Below are 23,369 nucleotides of genomic sequence, written 5' to 3'. Positions count from 1 at the left end.
TTCGCACAAGTTGGCTGCAATCACACGCAAGCTGCATGCATGGACCTAAATGTCACTGCACCGTCCATATCCATACGCTTAGTTAACTATCCATCATCATTATTAGTGCACACTCGTACCAGCTCTGTACCTTTACTATGCATACACACACTTTGCATTGTCCGCAATTATGACTACATGCCCTCACTAAACTACTTGCAAATCCTCCTTACAACCAATTCATCCCCATTCAGCAGCAAGTGGAAACGCAACTGTAGATATGTTTAGCTACAGAGCAAGCAGTGCTAAACATGGCAAAGATCTGTTCACAAAACAGACTTGCGTGCTACTCTGAATTGCCCCTATAGCTACACATTTTCCTACAAGAATACTTGACAACAAAATAAAGTTACAAGTATTTTAGATAATAATAATTTTATTTATATAGCGCTCTTTCTCCAATAGGGGTCAAGGCGCTTAACAGATACATAGCATAATATAGTACAGAAACAATGAAGTACAGAACATCTTTTCATAAAATACAGAAGCATGTAGATACTAAAGGGATATTATGGAAATGCTTGAGTAAACAGGAAAGCCTTGAGTCTACTTTTGAAGGATTCTATAGTTGGGGCCTCTCGCGCTGTGCGGGGAAGTGAGTTTCAGAGTCGGAGCCACATGACTAAAAGCTCGACCCCCAGATGAATTAGGGGAAATTCTAGGTACTGCTAATAGTCCTTCATCTACAGATCGCAGTAATCGAGTGAGGCAGTATTTAATCAGAAGCTGCTTCAGGTACCTTGGGCCCTGGTCATGTAGTGCTTTGAAAGTCATTAAGCCAATCGTAAAGATGATTCGCAATCTTACAGGCAGCCAGTATAGGGTGTAGAGTATGGGTGCTATGTGGCTAGAATGGGGCTGGTTGGTTAACAGCCTGGCAGCTGTGTTTTGCACCAGCTGTAAGCGGTGCAAAACAAGCTTTGTCCCATATAAATTGTAGTCGAAAGCAGAAGCTGCAACTGATATATGCACCTTGGTGCATTATAGTCTCCACAAAGGAATATTGTAAAGAGTTCTTTTAAGCAGTACATAGAACTTGTACTTAGACTTTTAAACATATAGAACTGGATGATTACTGCACTGTATAGAATTGGGTTATTAGTGTAATGTTTTCATCTGTTCTCTTAGGAAGTTTAAGTTAGTTTAACTTTACCTTAAGGTCTTCAATCAATGGGTGAGGTGTCCATCTGTTCTCAGAAATTTGATAATTCCTTAGTTCTTGCTCAACAGGATAAATATGAACATCTATAAACTCCTTCAATTTACTGTACAAGTTTTTGGCCTCTGCAGAAAGACCATCGGGGGAGATGACCAGAATACCTTTCTGAGCAGAATGAACAGAGGCTGAAGAACTTGTAATAGAGGTTTTGTTCTCTGAAGGTCTCACGTTTAATATTCTATTCCATGTACTGTAAAATCTTGTTGTCGGATTTTTAGAAGTGGTTCCTGAATGAGATTTGAATACCCGAAAACCCTCTTTGGTAGCAAAATCCCAAGCTATGTCAGCCATGAGTTCAGCTACTTTTCCTCCAGCTTCTGCATTTGCTGAGCTAGCCTGTCCTGCAAGAGATTAAGGTGGGATTCAAAGGAGCATTACCTTCAAGCACCAAGTGTCAAAGATGCAAAAATGCTTGTTGGCTAGTAGTAAAATTTGGATTTAGACTGGAATTCCTTTCTACATGAATAGAATATAAGTAACAATGTAATGTACACATGCTAAAAGGACTGTATTAAAAGAAACAAGAAGTTTAAGTCATCACGAATAGACAACTATCTTGTTGTCTTATTAGACTGTCCTAATATTAACTAATACTTCTAGGCCAAAGTAGGGACCCATTTAAAACTTAGTACCTAAGGTTTCCATGTGTCTGTGTTTTCACAGTAGAGTTCATCTTTAACAGAGAAAATCTTGAATTTAAGATGCATAAAACCCTGAGACAAGTTTAAACAGGATGCGGTTAAGATGCCGCCGGCCGGAATCCCGGCGGTCGAAATACCGACGCCGGAATCCCGACCGCCACAATCCCGACCGCCACAATCCCGACATATTCTCCCTCCGTGGGTGTCCACGACACCCATAGAGGGAGAATATAATAGTGTGCCGAGCGTAGCGAGGCACCGTGCCCGCAGCGTGGCGAGCGAAGCGAGCCCGCAAGGGGCTGCGTTCCACTCGCCACCCCTGTCGGGATTGTGTGGTCGGGATTCCGGCGTCGGTATTTCGGCCGGCGGCATTTAGTACTGATCCCACTTGTTTATAGTCTTCTCTTTGGCGCCTGGACTGTACCTGTGAGTGAACGCTTGTATACACCTTGCAGGATTGCTGCCAGTCGGAAAAATGAGAAGGCCATGTAGATGTTCCAGCCCTCGACCTTAGGAATTCCTCTGTTTTCACAGTACTGATCAAAGTATTCCTCTGCAGTGGGAATCCCCAGCTCTTTCAAATCATAGGTTTTCAGCCCTTACATAAAGGAGAATTGTAAGCTAATATCCATGTCATAAATATGTGACGCTTTAATTGCAAACAATATACTGTAATTTTAGAAGCTCTCTGTTACCTAACTGTTCATGTTATTTTCAACTTTAATAAAAGAGAAATAATGCCTTGGTGACATATCATATTTTGTTACTACCATTCATAAACTGGGCATGTTTAAAACATACCATGTTTAAGTACTAAAAGTCATTCTCCCATAAATAAACATTAAATCATATGTATATTTTCAGACAGTGGATTGTGATTGCTTGGATGATGCATATAAATAGGAGACAGGTTAGAAAATGCAACCCACATCCCTTCATATGTAGGAAGTTCATAAAGTGAATGTCTGCCAAGCAAGTCTCCCAGCAATTGGCGGGATGTAATGGCGCCTGAGATCGCCGGAAGTGCGGGATGCCGGCTGATCTCGGACGTTTTTTTTTAAAAGGGGCAATCATTTACAAGGCAAAACCAGGCCTTGTAAATGATTGCCCCTTTAAAAACCCACACCAGCGATCGCCTGGCATCCTGCACCTCCGGCGATCTCGGACGCCATTACATCCCACCCATTATGTTCTAATATGACAACATAATTGTTTACATGAGAAAAGAGAATTTGTTATGTACTTATCTACATTACGTGTTGAAAGTGTTGTGCCTCTCTGGCCTCCCACAGCTGCAGAAGACATCTGCAGCCAGAAACAATGCTCACTGTGGAGGAACTTTATGAACTCCCTGTATATACTCGCAATTATTTTTCTTGTGAAGATCCATTCACCTGGATGTCAATCATGTTCTGACCCCAAGTGGAGGGCCTGAGGAGTTGTAGTAAGGGCCTGAGTCAGAGATGTGCGGTAATACAGTTACAGTTACGCAGCGGCTGTGCAAAAAATATTCAAATGCTGCAGCCACCTGAATTTATATCGAGACGCCCTCTGGTGGCTTTTCGAGTCCTGGCTACTGCGTAAAAAAGACGTGGCGTCTGTCGCAGACCATTTGATTATCAAACTTCTGCCCTATGGTCCTATGCACTATGGTCACAATGCATGGCCGCAGGAAGTAAAACACGAGAGCCATTGTAGCTGCATACAGGAGACACGCACCCAAAATGGTCACGATATGTCTGCATCTTTGCCGCCACTTCCCATTACCCCCCCAAGTGGTCCCACTGTCAATCACTTTGCAAATAAATCTCATTGCGGCACATGAGCAGTGCAGACTGCCGGTCATCAGGTCTGAGTACATCTCCGAATCAGGCACACTATTGGGTGAACTATGGGTCTTCCAGAGCCAAAGTTGGCGGAAACAAATAGAACAAAGCAAGCTCCAATTAAAAAAGCAAAATGTATACTTCTCCACTGGCACACTTATTCAAACTTTTCACTACTTCATACATCTGCCCCATAGAGCAGTACACCTCAGGAACACCACTATTACTGCATAACAATGTATTTAAAGGTGTTTAAATAAAGACGCAATAGCAAATAATGGGGCAGATGTTGATAAATGCAAGGTGATAAATGCAAAAGCCAATCAGCTCCAATATGTAAATTAACAGTTAGGAGCTGATTTGTTGGTGCGTGTATCACCGTGCATTTATCACTGGTTTATCACTTCCTTATGCCATCTCCATGTTAATACATCTGCCCAAATGGCACTTCATTTTTCATGTCATTTTCTCTAAAAAGTGGAGAAATAGATTTAAATGATGTGGGGACAATGGGACAGATGTATTAACCTGGAGAAGGCATAAGGAAGTGATAAACCAGTGATATGTGCAAGGTTATAAAGGCACCAGCCAATCAGCTCCAATATGTAAATTAACAGTTAGGATCTTATTGGCTGCTGCCTTATCACCTTGCACATATCACTGGTTTATCACTTCCTTAGGCCTTCTCCAGGTTAATACATCTGCCCCAATGTATGAGGATGTGTTGAAGGAATGGAACAGGGTTTTTTTTTTTAATTTGCAGTAGTTTGTTTTCCATTTTTTCCTACTTGTATATAAACACAAAACACAGTAGAGACATTCAAATGCCCACAAAATACTCTAAATAAATGTAGTTGCTGAAATACACTCGCTGGCTATCATTTTTCATCCATACATAAAATATTTAATATTCACGTCTGTGAGACCTCACAACAGACACCTACACTTTCCCTGTGGGCACTAGCTATCTTATTTACCACTTTTTTGAGGTTCAGCATGGTATTCCCACTCTTTCATGCACATTGGATAGATCGCGCACTGCAAAGTTAATGTGCGTCATCTGCCAGGTGGAACTAAATTAAGTTGTTCCAATATTATCAGCAATATTAACACACAAAGTGTGCCAATTATTAACATGGGAGAAAACATAAAATAACTCGCGGCTAATTGAGCCCAACATATAGCTTCAATTACCTTCTGCAGAATGGAATACACTGATGAGACTGCTACTCTTATTGCTGAACACACACACTTATACTGGACAACTGGTACGTGCAGGATCTGGATAATGAGAGTTATGGTCGATTTAACTTAACTCTCTTTCTTCGAGGTCCATAGCTTCCACAGGGGAACATTGGGGTTGTAGGTGGTGGGATCAGGTCCTGGGCTTTAAACAGTTAAGCTTTTCAGATTTCCCAGGATGCCTCAGTCAACCTCCTTATAACTCCGCCTCCATGCTCAGGCAGGTCAATTTTATTAACAAGGCCAAAGCAGGAAGAGGATAAGAGAGAAGAAAGCGATGGTACACATAAGAACACACTACCACAGACAGTAGAAAGGAACCAGTGACCAAAGCCGAAAACCTATATATGCCACGTGTGTCAGGGAGGGGGCTCTCTGGGGGATGTAGTTACTATCCTGGCGGTCAGGATCCCGGCAGTCAGAATACTGACTCCAGGATCCCGACCGCAGAGAATGCCGACAGTTGCGCCAAAGCTTTCTAGCGCTGCCAGCATTCTGGTGGACGGGAACCCGGAGTCGGAATTCTGACCTACGGGATCCCGACCACCGGGAATCCATTACCATCCACTCTGTGGACCCTATGGACCTCGAAGAAAGGGAGTTAACACAGGTAAGTCTACCATAACTCTCCTTTTCTTCTTCAGGTTCCATAGGACTCCACAGGGGAACATCAGGTATGTCCTAAAGCAGTACTTCAAGGGTGGGATGCTCCTGTGTGGATAGCAGAATCTGGCGTCCAAATGAAGCATCCTGGGAGATGAATGAGTCAAAGGCATAGAACCTAAGAAAGGTGTGGATAGAAGACCACGTAGCCACCTTGCATAACTGTTCAGCGGACGCACCACAGCGCGTCGTCTATGACGATCCCACAGACTGTGTAGTATGAGCAGAGATTGAAGCTGGTACTGGAAAATCTTGTGCGATAGCCATCCTAATCCATGTCCAACCACGTTTGTGAAATCCATAGAGGATGAAGGAGGAATCCGATTTTTTAAGCAAACTGGTCCGATCTACATAGATACGGAGATCCCGAACCACATCCAGAGAAATTTCTCCTGGTGAGAGATCTGGGGATACGAAGGCCGGAACTACAATTTCCCCATTCAAGTGGAAACGGGAGACCACCTTTGGTAGGTAACCCGGTCGAGTATGGAGAACAGTCCCTCCCTTGATGAAATATCAGAAAAGGATGGTGACAGGAGAGTGCGTCCAAATCCAACACCCGTCTGGTCGATGCAATGGCCAGAAGGAACAAAGGGCCTAATTCAGACCTGATCGATAGGCTGCATTTTCGTACAGCCTGCGATCAGGTCTGAGCTGCACATGCACCGCAATGCACAGGCGCATAAGTCCGCAACGAGAAAAGCGATCTTAAGGTGACTGACAGGAAGAGGCCGTTTGTGGGTGGCAACTGACCGTTTTTAAGGAGTGTCCAAAGAAACGCAGGAGGGACCAGGTGTTTGGAGGGAGGGTTTCTGATGTCAGCTCTGGCCCCGATCATCGCACTGGAAGAGTAAGTCCTGGGCTGTGCAGAAACTGCACAAACTTCTGTTTGTTGGCGCTCTCCTGCATTCGATCGCACCCCTGCACAGCGATTTCCTCCTCCCCTGTAGGCGGCGACTACCTGATCGCAGGGATGCAAAAAACGCACCCTAGCGATCAGGTCTGAAGTAGGCCCCAAGTCTTTGCAGTCAACCATTTCAGATCAACAGACTATAGAGGTTTAAATGGAGGCTGCTGAAGAGCATCTAGAACCACGGAAAAATCCCATGGAGCCACTTAAAATACGTAGGGAGGCTGGACCCAGACAATGCCCTGTAGGAAGGTGCAAACATCTGGTAGCGAAGCAATCCTGCGTTGAAACCATACCGGCAAAGCAGAAATAGGCACTTTGAGGGAAGCGAGGCGAAGCCCGAGGCCGAATCCACGTTGTGGAAGGGCAAGTATTATGGCTAGTCTGAAGACAGTAGGGTCATAGCGCTTGGTATTGCACCACTGTAAGTAAGTATGCCACACCCTATAGTATATATGGGCTGAGGCTGGTTTTCGTGCCTTAAGTATGGTTTGCACAACTGAGGAAGAAAAACGTTTTGCCCTCAATATGAAAGATTCAAGAGCCAAGCCGTCAAAGACAGTTGTGCCAGGACCAGGCGTAGATACGGTGCCTGAGACACGAGGTCTTGACATAGTTGCAGTTGGAGGTCAACACCAACTGACAGTGATGTGTGGTGAGGCGAGGCAAAGCCTTTCCTGTCATACCAACATTTGTGCCAAAGTTTTTACTGTATAACGTATATGAAAACTACAAATAATATGTTTGAAATATCTTCTTTGCATTATTCTAATTACTTTTACAGTCAAAACTCTGGAATAAAAAGTCTATAGAGGGTGAGGCAGTGCCTCACCTGTCTATCGTTTACGCACATCTCTGATCAAAACTCACAAAATCTCCAGGAGTTTATACTGCTGCACCTGTGTATAATGCCCAGATGTACACTTTGGCTCATATATTGTGTGTAAATCTGGCTCTGGTGCAAACCAGTGCCTACTGAGCCATTTACCTCACTGCACATCCCTCGCCACTGAGAGACACTGTAGGTTGGAGAACCAATGACGTCTGAGCCACTACGATGAAGTTGCCTCCTTCCTGTTTGAGTTTCCATAGAACCCTTGGCAGAAGGGATATCGGAGGGATGTAGGGACCATTCACCCACATGAACATCCTGACGACTGAGTAAGTCTGCTTCCCAGGTGAGGGTCCCTGGAATGAAAACGGCTGAGATGGCTGGAAAGTAAAGTCCGGCCCACTTGAGAATTTGGACCACTTTCTGCAACGCCATCTGACTGCGAGTGCCGCCCTGGTGATTGAGATAAGCCACTGCCGTGGCATTGTCGGACTGAACCTGGACAGGCCTGCCTTGAAGGACGCTTTGCGCCAGAGTTAAGGCTTTGTATACAGCTCGTAGTTCCAGGACATTCATTGGTAAATGAGATTCTATCTGGGTCCAATGCCCCTGAAACGAGTGCTGGCATCCTTGGTGAGGAGTACCCATTTTGGGATCCAAAAGGGTTGTCCTTTATCCAGGTGGATTGTCTGGAGCCACCAAATGAGAGACAGGCGTACTTCCGGAGTGAGAGTTATCATTTGTGATCTGATCAGATGTGGCTGTCCAATCCACTTGGCGAGGATCAGAAGTTGTAGTGGGCGAGAATGAAACTGAGCATATTCCATCACGTCGAAGGTGGAGACCATCATTCTGAGGACTTGCATGTCTGAATGAATGGACACTCGGCGAGGCTGAAGCAACTTGGGAACTCGGTCCTGCAGTCTTGAGATTTTGTCTGCTGGCCGGAAGAGCAGCTGACTTGCAGAATCCAATAGAGCTCCTGTCACATGCCAGGGGCAGCGGCCGCCGCGCTTACCCCTGCGTGACCGCTGGTCCTCCTGGCGGTCCCCGCCTCCGGTGGTCGCTGGGTCCCGGCGTCTGGCGGCGCTGCTCCCGGCCGTTCCCCGGAGCGTGGGCGCCGCCATTGCGCCCGGCTGTCACGTGGGTGGTGGGCGGATGACGTCGCTGGCTCCCCTCCGCCAATCGGAGGAAGGCGGGGAATTCAAAGGTGGACGCCGGACAGAGCCCGGCGCCTGAGCATCGTCTCTCCTTAGTGACAGACTTCAGTGCTCCCTTGTGCAAACGTGTTCCCTGTTCTGCAGTCTCCAGTGATTCCAGCATTCAGCGGGTCCTCCGTCTCACAGTCTCCAGTGTTCTCAGCGTCTCCACGCACCTCAGTGCCTCCAAGCACCTCAGCGTCTCCACGCACCTCAGTGCCTCCAAGCACCTCAGCGTCTCCACGCACCTCAGTGCCTCCAAGCACCTCAGCGTCTCCACGCACCTCAGCGTCTCCACGCACCTCAGTGCCTCCAAGCACCTCAGCGTCTCCACGCACCTCAGTGCCTCCAAGCACCTCAGCGTCTCCACGCACCTCAGTGCCTCCAAGCACCTCAGCGTCTCCACGCACCTCAGTGCCTCCAAGCACTTCAGCGTCTCCACGCACCTCAGTGCCTCCAAGCACCTCAGCATCTTCACGCACCTCAGTACCTCCAAATACCTCAGCGTCTCCAAGCACCTCAGTGTCTCCCAGCTCCTCAGTATCGCTCTCGGTGAGCTCACGGTATTCTTCACCAAATTCATCAGCACCTCTTCAAGTCTTGTCTTTTCAGGAGACCTCCCGCATCCACACGTGCCTCCTGCCTGTCATCCAAATCCTGCATGAAGAAAACCTACATTCGGCCATCTCTGCTGCGGCCCAGTTGCGGTTCCTCTTCCCGGTCATCGGAAGAAACCCCGAGTCCACAACACTCCCAAACCAGGTCAGTGATAGCTCCCAGGTGTAACATCCGCTGTGATGGCATAAGGGATGACTTTTTCCAATTGATGTGCCATCCGTGATGTTGAAGATAGGCCATCGTAATTTGAAGATGTTGTCTCAAGACCTCTTGTGAGGTGGCTAGGAGCAGTAAGTTGTCTAGATGACGCAGCCGTGCTGCCATGACTGCCATAATAATTCTGGGTGTCATAGCCAGCCCAAAAGGTAACACCTGGAATTAAAAATGTTGGTTGCATACAGCAAAACATAACTATTGTTTTGTGAAGGAGCAATAGGTATATGCAGATACACATCCTGAATGTCCACGGATACCACAAAGTCCCCCGGCTCCATAGTAAGGACTATGGAACACAGAGTTTTCATGCGAAACTTGGGGACTTGCACAAATCTGTTGATAGATTTGAGATTGAGGATGGGTCCTTGAGAACCGTTGGGCTTGGGCACGAGAAACAGGGAGGAATAATAGCTCTTGCCGCATTGAGACTGAGGAACCAGTATTATCACAACTGATTGCAGTAGCGATCGTAAAACTAGAATTAAAGCCTTTTGAGAGTCTGAGGGAAAGCCTATGCAAAAGAACTGTGGATAGGGGGCGTCTTTTGAATGAAACGGCATATACTAGTTAGAGACCACCTCTTGCACCTAAGCGTCTGAAGTGGTCAGATTCCAGACATGCACCTAGTGAAGAAGTCCGTCTCCCACGCTGGGGTCCCCCATGAGGAGGCCCGCCCCTTCAGGCTGCGGGCTTGTCAGGTTTTGATGGAGGTTGTCATGCAGACCATGGTTGCTTGGTCTTGAGCTTAGTCTTTGTGTTAGATGTTTGTCCTTTCGCTTTGCCTTGGGGGCAAAAGGAACGAAAACTAGAACTCTAAACACGTGGGGTAAGTGAACGTGAGAAAGGCTGTCTTAGCTGCAGCCAGGGCAGTGACAATTTTGTCCAATTCAGCTCCAACTAACACCTCACCCGTAAAGGGAGAAATTCCAATGTTTTCTTGAAATCAAGGTCAATTTTTCAGGAATGTAGCCAGAGAATGCGCCGTGTCAGTACATAAGTGGTGAACGCCTTTGCTGCCAATACTCCAGCATCAGAAAAAGCTTCACGAATGTAAGAAGCTGTGTGTTTAATGAGGGCCAAATATGACATGCAGTCCTCAGATATATTTGAGGGAAATTCCTCCTCTATGGCCTGTAACTATGATTCAATGGCTTTTGCAGCCCAAGATGCAGCTACTGTAGGTCTATTAACAGCGTCAGTGGAAAAATATAGACCTAAGGCAATTTTTGATTTGTCTATCTGTGGGATTTTTGTGAGGAAACAGTAGTGACAGGCAGAGTGGACGTCTTAACTAGACATGCGATATGCAAATCCACTGGAGGAGGAGCCTCCCACTTAGCACAATCCTCTGTAGGGATGGGGTAACGGGATGCCAATAATTTAGATATAGGAAACTTTCTACCCTGACTTTTCCAGGGTTCCTGTCTAATTTCCATGTGATGATCTGAATGTAGAAATTCTGATATAATTATCTTTTGTCGCTTAAAAACATCAGTTTTCTTAGCAACAGGCTCAGGTTCCTCTTCCGTCATTTGGAGAATCTACCTTATAGCATCAATCAAAGCTGCCACCTCCACTGTGTTGAGTTCTGTCCTCACCTCCCTCAGCAGATGACTCGAGTCTGACACAATGGATTGAGATGAAGGTGTGGTCCTGGTAGTGGGCCGAGAGGATTGTTTAGTCCCAGGTAACATCTTTTGCAAAGCCAGATGTCTGGGCTAGGCTCTTAACCGTATTATTAAGAGTATCCACCCAAGATGGATTAGTAATTGGGACACCAATTACAATCCTATGTTGCTAACATATGAGGTTCCATGGGGGGAGTGAGCCAGTCCACTAAAGTACCCAGTAACTGAGAGAAAGAAACCCATGGAGGCTCTTGATTAAGTGCTGGAGATGTTGACTAGCCAGGAGGTGCATAGCAGTTCACACAAAGCCCATCCTGTACAGATAATCCTGTAGAGCACAATCTACATGATGGTAAAACTGGGGTGTCTGGCTGTTGGCGACTTTTTGCCTTGTTAGACATAACTGCAATATAGGAGAGTCGCCCACACACAGTTGTATCATAACAACAGCATGGATGTCGTAATACAGTATATGACTATATTCAGCAGCAGTGCTGAAATATATGTAAAGACCCCTAAAAGCATCTGGTCACATGGCACAGAAAAAAGAGGGATAGATATCATACATGGAAAGCTGAAATGAGAAAAATCAGACAGCAGAAACTAGCACAAGTCACATACAATGTAGAGCACAGTTTCTCAAACTCGGTCCTCAGGACCCCCCACGGTTCATCTTTTGCAGGTCACCTGTAGATTTTTAAAATGTAACAGTCGGTCATACACAGTGCAGCTGCTGAGTGAGATGGAAAACGTGAACCGTGTGGGGTCCTGAGGACCGAGTTTGAGAACCACTGATGTAGAGAATTACAATAATACAACTGCAATGAGCACTTTAGCAACTAGTAAGCTTTGTTTGTAGCAGGTAGGATATAAGTGATTTCACAATCCTTGGAGACGTTTTTACAGGGAGATTAGACCCATCGTTCCCGGAGACATGGATTGCTTGCATTGAGATGGCTGCCCGAGTCTCTGAGGGGAGATGGGTGTGTTAAGGCAGCAAGAAGGCGGGAAGTCCGTGGTGGACCGGTGCCCAAAGCTGGGGGAGGGGCTACAGGTTGAGCGCTCCCTTCCCTATGCTGGCACTCAACCCCTGGTACTGAGAGGCCCCTTGTAAAATCAGTGCAACGCACTGCAACCTGTGCCTCAATGCCCTGGTGGTCTAGTGGAGTCCCTGAGCGGTGTCAGTGTCCACGCCAGCACCGCTGTCCATCTCCCGGGACGCACGGCGGACTGCAGTTTTAGTGGACCCTCTTACCTGCTCCCCGGTGCTGGCCACGCAGTCCAGGGGTCACCACATCGTGAGCGATGCTAGTTGCACCGTGTGGCCCCTCAGACTTCCAGTGCTGACAGGCTCAATACTGTAAAGTGAAAAAATAAAAATTAAGAAAAAAGCTTGGGGCTGCAAAATAACAGCCCCTTGTAAAAAGGTGCATCCAGCTTCCTGCTGGCACCAACAGAAAACTGACCTGCATGATCATGGAGGCGGGGTTATAAGAAAGAGGACCGAGGCATCCTGGGAAATCTGAAAAGTTTAACTGTTTGGTGCCTAGGACCTGATCCCAACACCTACAACCCCGATGTTCCCCTGTGGAGTCATATGGAACCCAAATTAAAAAAACACAATACCCTATCATGTCTTTTGTTATTATAGATTGACAGTCATTATTGTGAGTGTTGGTAAATGAATTTGGAAGAAAACAAATCAGCTGTTGTATGAAAATAGTATACAGACAAGAAGGCTGCAGTGACGCCAGAATTATTAGACTGCTTGGCCGATTCAAGTATTGGCCTACTTGGTCCCTCATGCATGCGACCATACTGAACAATGATTTGGCAGCTCAGTTCTTGGGCCAAGCAGCAGAAACCTTGGGTCTATAGCAAGTTTTAGCGTTTAGTATGTAGAAGTACGCATCAAGCTCGGTAACCGGATGACAGATTGACCTATATTAGGTCAACAGTCATCCCCATATGGTCAACAGGCAATAGGTCGACATGTAAAAGGTATAAAGAAGATAAGGTTGACAGGTACAAAAGGTCAACAGGGTCTAATGGTCAACACTTTTTTTTCCCCATCCTTTACCATCCACGTGGACTATGATTGGGAATAGTAACCCGCCCAAAGCATGGCGAGCAAAGTGGTACAGTAATTGTGCTTTAACATATAATGACACAAAAACAAAAAAAAGTGTCGACCATTTCCATGTCGACCTTTTCACAGTGTTGACCATTTCTACTGTCTACATTTCACATTTCTACCTATTGAACCTATCGACGACCATATGGGGTCAACCTATTGACTGTCGACCTAATATGGGTTGACCCAATGAACCATACCCGCAGACTCACACCCTGCCCTCAACTCCATCGACCCCAAAAAAGCAAGGGAGTGTGGAGTTTCTGTTATATAATCAAACAGCTTAAACGTAAATATATACAATACTGTGCAAAAGTTTTAGGCAGGTGTGGAAAAAATGCTGCCAAGTACGAATGCTTTCAAAAATAGAAGTGTCAATAGTTTATTTTTATCAATTAACAAAATGCAAAGTAAATGAACAGAAGAGAAATCTAAACCAAATTAATTTTTGTTACCACCCTTTGCCTTCCAAACCAGTAATTCTTCAAGGTACACTTGAACAAAGTCAGGGATTTTGTAGGATTATGGTCAGGTGTATTATTAACCAATCATACCAAATGGGTGAAAACGATCATAATTTAAATATGTAGGTTGAAACATATTTATGAACTGAACAGAAACAGCTGTGTAGGAGGCTCAAAACTGGGTGAGGAACAGCAAAACTCTGCTACAAAGGTGAGGTTGTGGAAGACATTTTCATTTCACAGGTCATACACCATGGAAAGACTGAGCACAGCAATAAGACACAAGGTAGATATAATGCATAAGCAAGGTTTCTCCCAGGCAAAGATTTAAAAGCAGACTGCGGATTCAAGATGTGCTGTTCAAGCACTTTTGAAAAAATACAAAGAAACAGATATTGAGGACTGAAGACACAGTTGTCGGCCAAGGAAACTTAGTGCATCAGATGAAAGACACATCATGCTTACTTCTCTTCGAAATAGGATTATGTCCAGCAGTACCATCTGCTCAGAAATGGCAGAAACTAGTTGGACCCAGGTACACCCATCGACTGTTTGGAGAAGTCTGTCCAGAAGTGGTCTTCATGGAATAATTGTGGCCACAAAGCCATACCTTCATGTGGAAACAAGGCCAAGCGACACAACTATGCACAAAAACACAGGAACTGGAGTGCAGAAAAATGGCAGCAGGTGCTCTGGACTGATGAGTTTGTTCTCCGAAGGGCTGGAGAGCAGTACAATAATTAATGTCTGCAGTGAAGCATGGTGGAGGTTCCTTGCAAGTTTGGGGCTGCATTTCAGCAAATGGAATTGGGGATTTGGTCAGGTTTAATGGTGTCCTCAATGCTGAGAAATACAGGCAGGTACTTATCCATCATACAAGCCCGTCTGATTGGCTCCAGATTTATTCTGCAGTAGGACAATGACCCCAAACATACAGCCAATGTCATTAAGAACTTTTTTCAGTGTCCTGGAAGTCATGATATGGCCCCCACAGAGCCCTGATCTCAACATCATCGAGTCTGTCTGGGATTACATGAAGAGACAGATGGATTTAAGCAAGCCTACATCCATGGAATATCTATGGGTAATTCTCCAGGATGTTTGGAACAACCTCCTCTCCTGAGGTCCTTCAAAAACTGTGTGCAAGTGTACCTAGAAGAATTGATGCTGTTGAAGGCAAAGTGTGGTCACACCAAATATTCATTTGATTTAGATTTTTCTTCTGTTCATTCACTGTGCATTTTGTTAATTGATAAAATAAGATTTTAAACCTACCGGTAAATCTTTTTCTCGTAGTCCGTAGAGGATGCTGGGGACTCCGTAAGGACCATGGGGATAGAAGGGATCAGCAGGAGACATGGGCACTTTAAGAAAGACTTTAGGTATGGGTGCGCACTGGCTCCTCCCTCTATGCCCCTCCTCCAGACCTCAGTTAGAGAAACTGTGCCCAGAGGAGACGGACAGTACGTGGAAAGGATTTTTGTTAAACCAAGGGCAAGATTCATACCAGCCCACACCATTCACACCGTATAACACGTGTATAAACTAACAAGTTAACAGTATGAAAAAACAACATAGCATCAGTCGGAGACCGATGAAAACTATAACATAACCCTTATGTAAGCAAAACTATATACAAGTCTTGCAGAAATAGTGCGCACTTGGGACGGGCGCCCAGCATCCTCTACGGACTACGAGAAAAAGATTTACCAGTAGGTTTAAAATCTTATTTTCTCTTACGTCCTAGAGGATGCTGGGGACTCCGTAAGGACCATGGGGATTATACCAAAGCTCCCAAACGGGCGGGAGAGTGCGGATGACTCTGCAGCACCGATTGAACAAACAGGAGGTCCTCCTCAGCCAGGGTATCAAACTTATAGAACTTTGCAAATGTGTTTGAACCCGACCAAGTAGCAGCTCGGCACAGCTGTAGTGCCGAGACCCCTCGGGCAGCCGCCCAAGACGAGCCCACTTTCCTAGTGGAATGGGCCTTGACCGATTTTGGTAACGGCAATCCAGCCATCGCATGTGCCTGCTGAATCGGGTTACAGATCCAGCGAGCAATAGTCTGCTTTGAAGCAGGAGCGCCAACCTTGTTGGCTGCATACAGGACAAACAGTGCTTCTGTTTTTCTGACTCTAGCCGTTCTGGCCACGTAAATTTTCTAAGCCCTGACCACATCAAGGGACTCGGAATCCTCCAAGTCTCGTGTAGCCACAGGCACCACAATAGGTTGGTTCATATGAAAAGACCACACCATCTTAGGCAAAAATTGAGGACGGGTCCGCAATTCCGCTCTATCCATATGGAAAACTAGATAGGGGCTTTTATGAGACAAAGCCGCCAATTCCGAAACTCGCCTAGCCGAAGCTAAGGCTAACAACATGACCACTTTCCTAGTGAGATATTTTAACGCCACTGTTTTAAGTGGTTCAAACCAGTGCAACTTAAGGAAACTCAACACCACGTTAAGGTCCCAAGGAGCCACCGGAGGTACAAAAGGAGGCTGAATATGCAGCACTCCCTTCACAAAAGTCTGTACTGCTGGGAGAGAAGCCAATTGCCGAAATCTGAACCTTAATGGAGCCTAATTTTAGGCCCAAATTCACTCCAGTTTGTAGGAAGTGAAGGAAACGGCCCAGATGGAATTCTTCCTTAGGAGCATTCCTGGCCTTACACCAAGAAACATATTTTCACCATATACGGTGATAATGTTTAGCTGTCACGTCCTTCCTAGCCTTTATCAGAGTAGGAATGACCTCATCCGGAATGCCCTTTTCCGCTAGGATCCGGCGTTCAACCGCCATGCCGTCAAACGCAGCCGCGGTAAGTCTTGGAACAGACAGGGCCCCTGTTGCAACAGGTCCTGTCATAGAGGAATAGGCCGCGGATCTTCTGTGAGCATCTCCTGCAGAGTCGGATACCAGGCCCTTCGTGTCCAATCTGGAACAATGAGAATTGTCTGTACTCCTCTTTTTCTTATTATTCTCAATACCTTTGGGACAAGAGGAAGAGGAGGAAACACATAGACCGACTGGAACACCAACGGTGTCACTAGGGCGTCCCCAGCTACCGCCTGAGGGTCTCTTGACCTGGCGCAATACCTCTACAGCTTTTTGTTGAGGCGGGACGCCATCATGTCTATCTGGGCAGTCCCCACTGACTTGCAATCTGTGCGAAGACTTCCTGATGAAGTCCCCACTCTCCTGGATGCAGGTCATGTCTGCTGAGGAAATCTGCTTCCCAGTTGTCCACTCCCGGAATGAACACTGCTGACAGTGCGCTTACATGATTTTCCGCCCAGCGAAGAATCCTGGTGGCTTCCGCCATTGCCATTCTGCTCCTTGTGCCGCCCCGGCGGTTTACATAAGCCACTGCGGTGATGTTGTCTGACTGGATCAGATCTGGTAAGTCGCGAAGCAAGGTCTCCGCTTGACGAAGGGCGTTGTATATGGCCCTCAGCTCCAGGACGTTGATGTGAAGACAAGTCTCTTGACTTGACCAAAGACCCTGGAAGTTTCTTCCTTGTGTGACTGCTCCCCAACCTCGGAGGTTCGCGTCCGTGGTCACCAGAACCCAGTCCTGAATGCCGAACCTGCGGCCCTCTAGAAGGTGAGCACTCTACAGCCACCACCGGAGAGATACCCTGGCCCTGGGGGACAGTGTGATCAACTGATGCATCTGTAGATGTGACCCGGACCACTTGTCCAGTAGGTCCCATTGGAAGGTCCTCGCATGGAACCTGCCGAACGGAATGGCCTCGTAAGATGCCACCATCTTTCCCAGGACTCGAGTGCAGTGATGCACTGACACCTGTTTTGGTTTCAATAGGTTCCTGACCAGAGTCATGAGTTCTTGAGCCTTTTCCGTTGGAAGAGAAACCCTTTTCTGGTCCGTATCCAGAATCATACCCAAGAAGATCAGACGAGTCGTAGGAACCAGCTGCGACTTCGGGATATTGAGAATCCAGCCGTGTTGCTGTAACACCTTCAGTGAAAGTGACACGCTGTTCAGTAACTGCTCTCGTGATCTCGCTTTTATGAGGAGATCGTCCAAGTACGGGATAATTGTGACACCCTGCTTGCGCAGGAGCACCATCATTTCTGCCATTACCTTGGAGAAAATTCTCGGGGCCGTGGAAAGCCCAAACGGCAACGACTGAAATTGGTAATGACAATCCTGTACCGCAAATCTCAGGTACGCCTGATGAGGTGGATATATGGGAACATGAAGGTACGCATCCTTTATGTCCAGAGATACCATAAAATCCCCCCCTTCCAGGCTGGCGATGACCGCCCTGAGCGATTGCATCTTGAACTTGAACCTTTTCAAGTATAGGTTCAGGGATTTTAAATTTAAAATGGGTCTGACCGAACCGTCCGGTTTCGGGACTACAAACAGGGTTGAGTAATATCTCCTCCCTTGTTGAAGTAGGGGAACCTTGACCACCACCTGTTGAAGATACAATTTGTGAATAGCATTTACCACTATCTCCCTTTCTGGGGAAGAAGTCAGCAGGGCCGATTTGAAAAACCGGTGAGGAGGCACCTCTTCGAATTCCAGCTTGTAACCCTGAGAAACAATTTCTATTGCCCAGGGATCCACCTGTGAGTGAACCCAGATGTGGCTGAAAATTCGAAGACGTGCCCCCACTGGGGCGGACTCCCTTAGCGGAGCCCCAGCATCATGCAGTGGATTTTGTAGAGGCCGGGGAGGCCTTCTGTTCCTGGGAACTAGCTGTGTTGTGCAGCTTTTTCCCTCTGCCCTTACCTCTGGCAAGAAAGAACGCACCTTGTACTCTCTTGTTTCTTGTGACCGAAAGGACTGCATTTGATAATGTGGTGCTTTCTTAGGCTGTGAGGGAACATAAGGCAAAAATTTTGATTTACCAGCTGTAGCTGTGGAGACCAGGTCCGAGAGACCTTCCCCAAACAATTCCTCGCCCTTGTAAGGTAAAACCTCCATATGCCTCTTTGAGTCGGCATCACCTGTCCATTGCCGGGTCCATAGGACTTGTCTAGCAGAAATCGACATAGCGTTGATTCTAGAACCCAGTAGGCCAATGTCTCTTTGAGCATCTCTCATATATAAGACAGCATCGTTAATATGACCCCGGGTCAATAAAATGGTACCCTTATCCAGGGTATTAATTTCCGTCGATAAGGTACCTATCCACGCTGCTACAGCGCTACAAACTCCAGCCGACACTATTGCCGGTCTGAGTAAGGTACTAGAATGTGTGTAAATGGACTTTAAGGTAGCCTGCTGTTTGCGATCAGCAGGATCCCTGAGGGTAGCCATATCTTGGGATGGCAGCTTACTTTTTTGGATAAGCGTGTCCACGCTTTTTTCCCCCCTTGGGGAAGATTCTCACCGTATCCTGTCCTTAGTCGGGAAAGGATACACCCTAAGAATCCTTTTGGGAATCTGCAGTTTCTTGTCTGGAGATTCCCAAGCCTTTTCAATAACTCGTTCATGAGATGGGGGAAAGGTTACCTCAGGTTTCTTTACCCTATACATGTGTACCCTCGTGTCAGGGGGTTTCTCTGTGATATGCAAAACATCTTTTATTACAATAATCATATATTGAATACTATTCGCCAATTCTGGCTGTAACTTTGCATCATCGTAGTCGACACTGGAGTCAGAATCCGTGTCGGCGTCAGTGTCTACTATTTTGGATAGTGGGCGCTTTTGAGACCCCGGAGGTCCCTGTGACATAGGGGAAAGGCAGGGTTTGACGCCTGTACATTCCCTAGACTCAGTGCAATAAATTCACATTAGCACTAAAACATTCCACATATCCAACCAGTCAGGTGTCGGTGTTGCCGACGGAGACACCACAGTCATTTACTCCACCTCATCCCTATGAGAGCCTTTTACCTCAGACATGCCGACACACCACACACTCAGGGAATCCTCTTATCTGAAGACAGTTCCCCCACAAGGCCCTTTGGAGAGACAGAGAGAGAGTATGCCAGTACACACCCAGCGCTATATGACCCAGGAAAAAACACACAATATGTTTACCCAGATAGCGCTGTAATCTTTATTTTTGCGCCAAATTATGTGCCCCCCCCCCCTTCTTTAAAACCCTCTTTCACTGTGGATAAGCAGGGGAGAGTCCAGGAAGCTTCCTCTCAGCGCTGTGCTGTGGAGAAAATGGCGCTGGCGAGTGCTGAGGAAGAAGCCCCGCACCGTCAGCGGCGGGCTTCTGTCCCGCTAAAATATATAAAAAACTGGCGGGGGCTCTTTATATATGTAGTGCCTAGCTGTATATATCTACTTTTGCCAGAAAATGAGGTTATATTGCTGCCCAGGGCGCCCCCCCCTGCGCCCTGCACCCTTACAGTGACTGCCGTTTGTGTGTGCTGTGTGGGAGCAATGGCACACAGCTTAACTGCTGTGCGTTATCTCAGTGAAGATCTGAAGTCTTCTGCCGCCTCTGAAGTCTTCTTTCTTCTCATACTCACCCGGCTTCTATCTTCCGGCTCTGTGAGGAGGACGGCGGCGCGGCTCCGGGACGAACTCCAGGGTGAGACCTGTGTTCCGACTCCCTCTGGAGCTAATGGTGTCCAGTAGCCTAAGAAGCAGAGCCTTGAAACTCACAGAAGTAGGTCTGCTTCTCTCTCCTCAGTCCCACGATGCAGGGAGTCTGTTGCCAGCATGCTCCCTGAAAATAAAAAAACCTAACAAAATACTTTCTTTCAAGAAACTCAGGAGAGCTCCCTGTAATGCACCCAGTCTCCTCTGGGCACAGTAGTAAACTGAGGTCTGGAGGAGGGGCATAGAGGGAGGAGCCAGTGCACACCCATACCTAAAGTCTTTCTTAAAGTGCCCATGTCTCCTGCGGAGCCCGTCTATCCCCATGGTCCTTACGGAGTCCCCAGCATCCTCTAGGACGTAAGAGAAATATAAACTATTAACTCTTCTATTTTTGAAAGCTTTCTTACTTTGCAGCATTTTTTCCACACCTGCCTAAAACTTTTGCACAGTACTGTATATATATATATAAATATATAAGATGATCATGTGTATTCATTGATGCAACACAAATAGAATTTCTTCTAGTAATGAAGCTTGGCCGTTCAATAGTGATAAAGCATACATGGCTCTCACTATTACCTTTCTGAATAGGGAGGTCCGGTGGAACGTAATGAGCAAAACAGTTGTAAGCCACATCTGACATGGGATCTCCCAGTGTAGACAATTCCCAATCCAAAACACCAAGGACTTCCACTTTATCTTGGTGAAATATCAAGTTGTCCAACCTAAACCCATAAGATAAAATAAGAAAATTTAGCACAAATGACTAGTAAAGTGTCTATATCTCAGTCTTTATTCACTACTGCTCCATTACAAAGTCACTGTGCAAGTTGCAAATGCTTGCAATAGGGCTCTACAAATGTTTCATGGGCTGAGTTTTCAAAAGCTTATAGATGAGCGAGGTCCATAGGTACCTCCCACTTACAAACAGACCATAATAGAAAAGCTAACACCTATAATGGCTGCAGTGACAAAGCTGCTGCCCACAGGCTTTTATTCATGACAAATATACGTTATGGTAAGAACTTACTGTTGATAACAGTATTTCTCCTAAGTCCACAGGATCCACAGGATAACATTGGGATATGATGAAGAAACAGCGGATTTGCACCAATCGGTCAAAGCTTTTCGGCCTCCCCGTCTATATAACCCCGCCTCCTGGCTCAGGCAAATCAGTTGTATTCCCAAAGCTCAAGGCAGGAGCATCATAGATTGCCCTAATCAGGCGAGAAGAACACACATATACACCCTTCCGTACAAGAAGGAAGATGTTAGTGAGTAAAAGGATCCTCAAATCAGGTGCGTCAGGGTGGAATCCCTGTGGATCCTGTGGACATCAGAGAAAAACCGTTATCAGCGGTAAGTTCTTACCATAACGTATATTTCTCCGGCAGGGTCCACAGGTTATCCACAGGATAACATTGGGATTTCCCAAAGTAATTTAGTGGTGGGGACAGGAGAATCCTTTGCCCGAGTTCGGCGTCATGAAAGGCAAAGGTATCCATGGCATAATGTCTAATGAATGTGTTATGGAAGATCATGTGGCTGCCTTACATATCTGTTGTGCTGTCCATGATGGACCTACCTTACGAGTAGAGTGAGCAGAGACATTAGCCGGAACAGGGAGATCAGCTTGAGAATATGCTTCTGAAATCGTCATCCGAAGCCACCTTGCCAGTGTCTGCTTATCAGCAGACCATCCTCTCTTGTGAAATCCGTAGAGAATGAAGAGAGAATCTGTCTTTCCAATGGCACTGGTATGATCCACGTAGATCCCTTAAGGCACGGACCATGTCCAGCGATGCATCTGCCGCAGAAAGGCCCGGTTACTGGAAAGCCGGGATTACAATTTCTTCGTTAAGGTGAAAAGGTGAAATTTACCTTGGGAAGATACCCAGATTTAGTTCTAAGAACCGCTCTATCTCGATAAAAGATCAGAAATGGAGGACGACATAACACTGCCCCTAAATCTGACACTCTTCTAGCTGACGCCATTGCCAGTAGAAAAATAACTTTAGCCGTCAACCATTTAAGATCCACTTTATCAAGTGGTTCAAATGGGGCAACTTGAAGGGCATTTAGGACTAAATTTAAGTCTCAAGGCACTGGAGGAGGAACAAAAAGGAGGTTGAATGCGCAGCATTCCCTGGAAAAAGTATGCACATCCTGTAAGTTAGCAATTTTCTTTTGGAACTATACAGTCAATGCTGACACTTGCACTCTCAAGGATCAAGGAAGCCACCTTCAAACCTTTATCCATTCTAGCCTGAAGGAATGCTAAGACCCTGGAAACTCTGAAAGACTTAGGGTCCATTTTCCGTTCACTGCACCAATGAATATAGGTTTGCCATATTCGGTGATAAATGCGAGCTGAGGAAGGTTTCCTTGCTCTGAGCATAGTTTGAATTACCTGTTATGAGAACACTCTTGACTTCAGGATAGAGGTTTCAAGAGCCACGCCATCAAAGACAGTCGATCCAGTATCTGTGATAACAAGGACCCTGCATCAGTAGATCTGGACGTTGAGGGAGCAGGAGTGGAGCATCCATCGACATTCTCTGCAGATCTGTGTACCAATGTCTTCTGGGCAAAGCCGGAGCTATTAGTATCAAGGCACCCTTTCCTTGCTTTGTCTTTCTCACCACCCTGGATAATAGGGTGATTGGAGGAACCACATAGGCCACATGAAAGTCCCATCTTACAGACAGGACATCCACAAAGATCGCTCTTGGATCCTTTGTTCTTTATCCGTATGCGAGAACTTTATTATTCTGACGGGACGCCATGAGATCTATCTCTGGCAACCCCCACTTGTCTACTAGAGTCTGGAAGACCTCCGGGTGTAGAGCCCATTCGCTTGCTGAATGGCGTGTCGACTGAGAAAATCCTTTTCTTAGTTTAGGACTCCCGGAACGAACACTGCGGACAAGGCTGGATGATGATGTCCTACCCATTTTATTGTGCGACTTACCTCCTTCATATCTTCTTGGCTGCCAGTTCCTCCATGATGGTTGAGGCATGCTACTGCCGTCGCATTGTCCGAGCGGATCTGCACTGGTTTTCCCCGAAGAATGTCCTTTGCCTGAATCAGTGCCATGTATATGGCCCGAAGTTCCAATATATTTATTGGCAGGCAATGTTCTTCCTTGGTCCATTTCCCCTGGAACCAAAACATTCCTGATACTGCTCCCC

General features: G+C 46.4%; 1 protein-coding gene across 2 annotated transcripts in view; it reads right to left on the bottom strand.

The window, feature by feature from the left end:
- ACAD10 (acyl-CoA dehydrogenase family member 10) overlaps positions 1–23,369 on the bottom strand; it is a 226,918-nt gene that overhangs the window by 82,578 nt on the left and 120,971 nt on the right. For both annotated transcript variants that reach the window (XM_063964392.1, XM_063964391.1), the window contains 3 exons: positions 20,757–20,902; positions 2,324–2,497; positions 1,193–1,599 (listed from right to left, as the gene is read on the bottom strand). In XM_063964392.1, coding sequence (XP_063820462.1) covers positions 1,193–1,599; positions 2,324–2,497; positions 20,757–20,902 — 727 coding nt within the window. The remainder of the gene's footprint in view (positions 1–1,192; positions 1,600–2,323; positions 2,498–20,756; positions 20,903–23,369) is intronic.

Source organism: Pseudophryne corroboree, chromosome 1 (genome assembly GCF_028390025.1).
Source record: "Pseudophryne corroboree isolate aPseCor3 chromosome 1, aPseCor3.hap2, whole genome shotgun sequence".
Lineage (NCBI taxonomy): Eukaryota > Metazoa > Chordata > Amphibia > Anura > Myobatrachidae > Pseudophryne > Pseudophryne corroboree.
The sequence above is the reverse complement of the archived record's forward strand: the minus strand, read 5'-3'. Positions and strand labels throughout refer to the sequence as shown.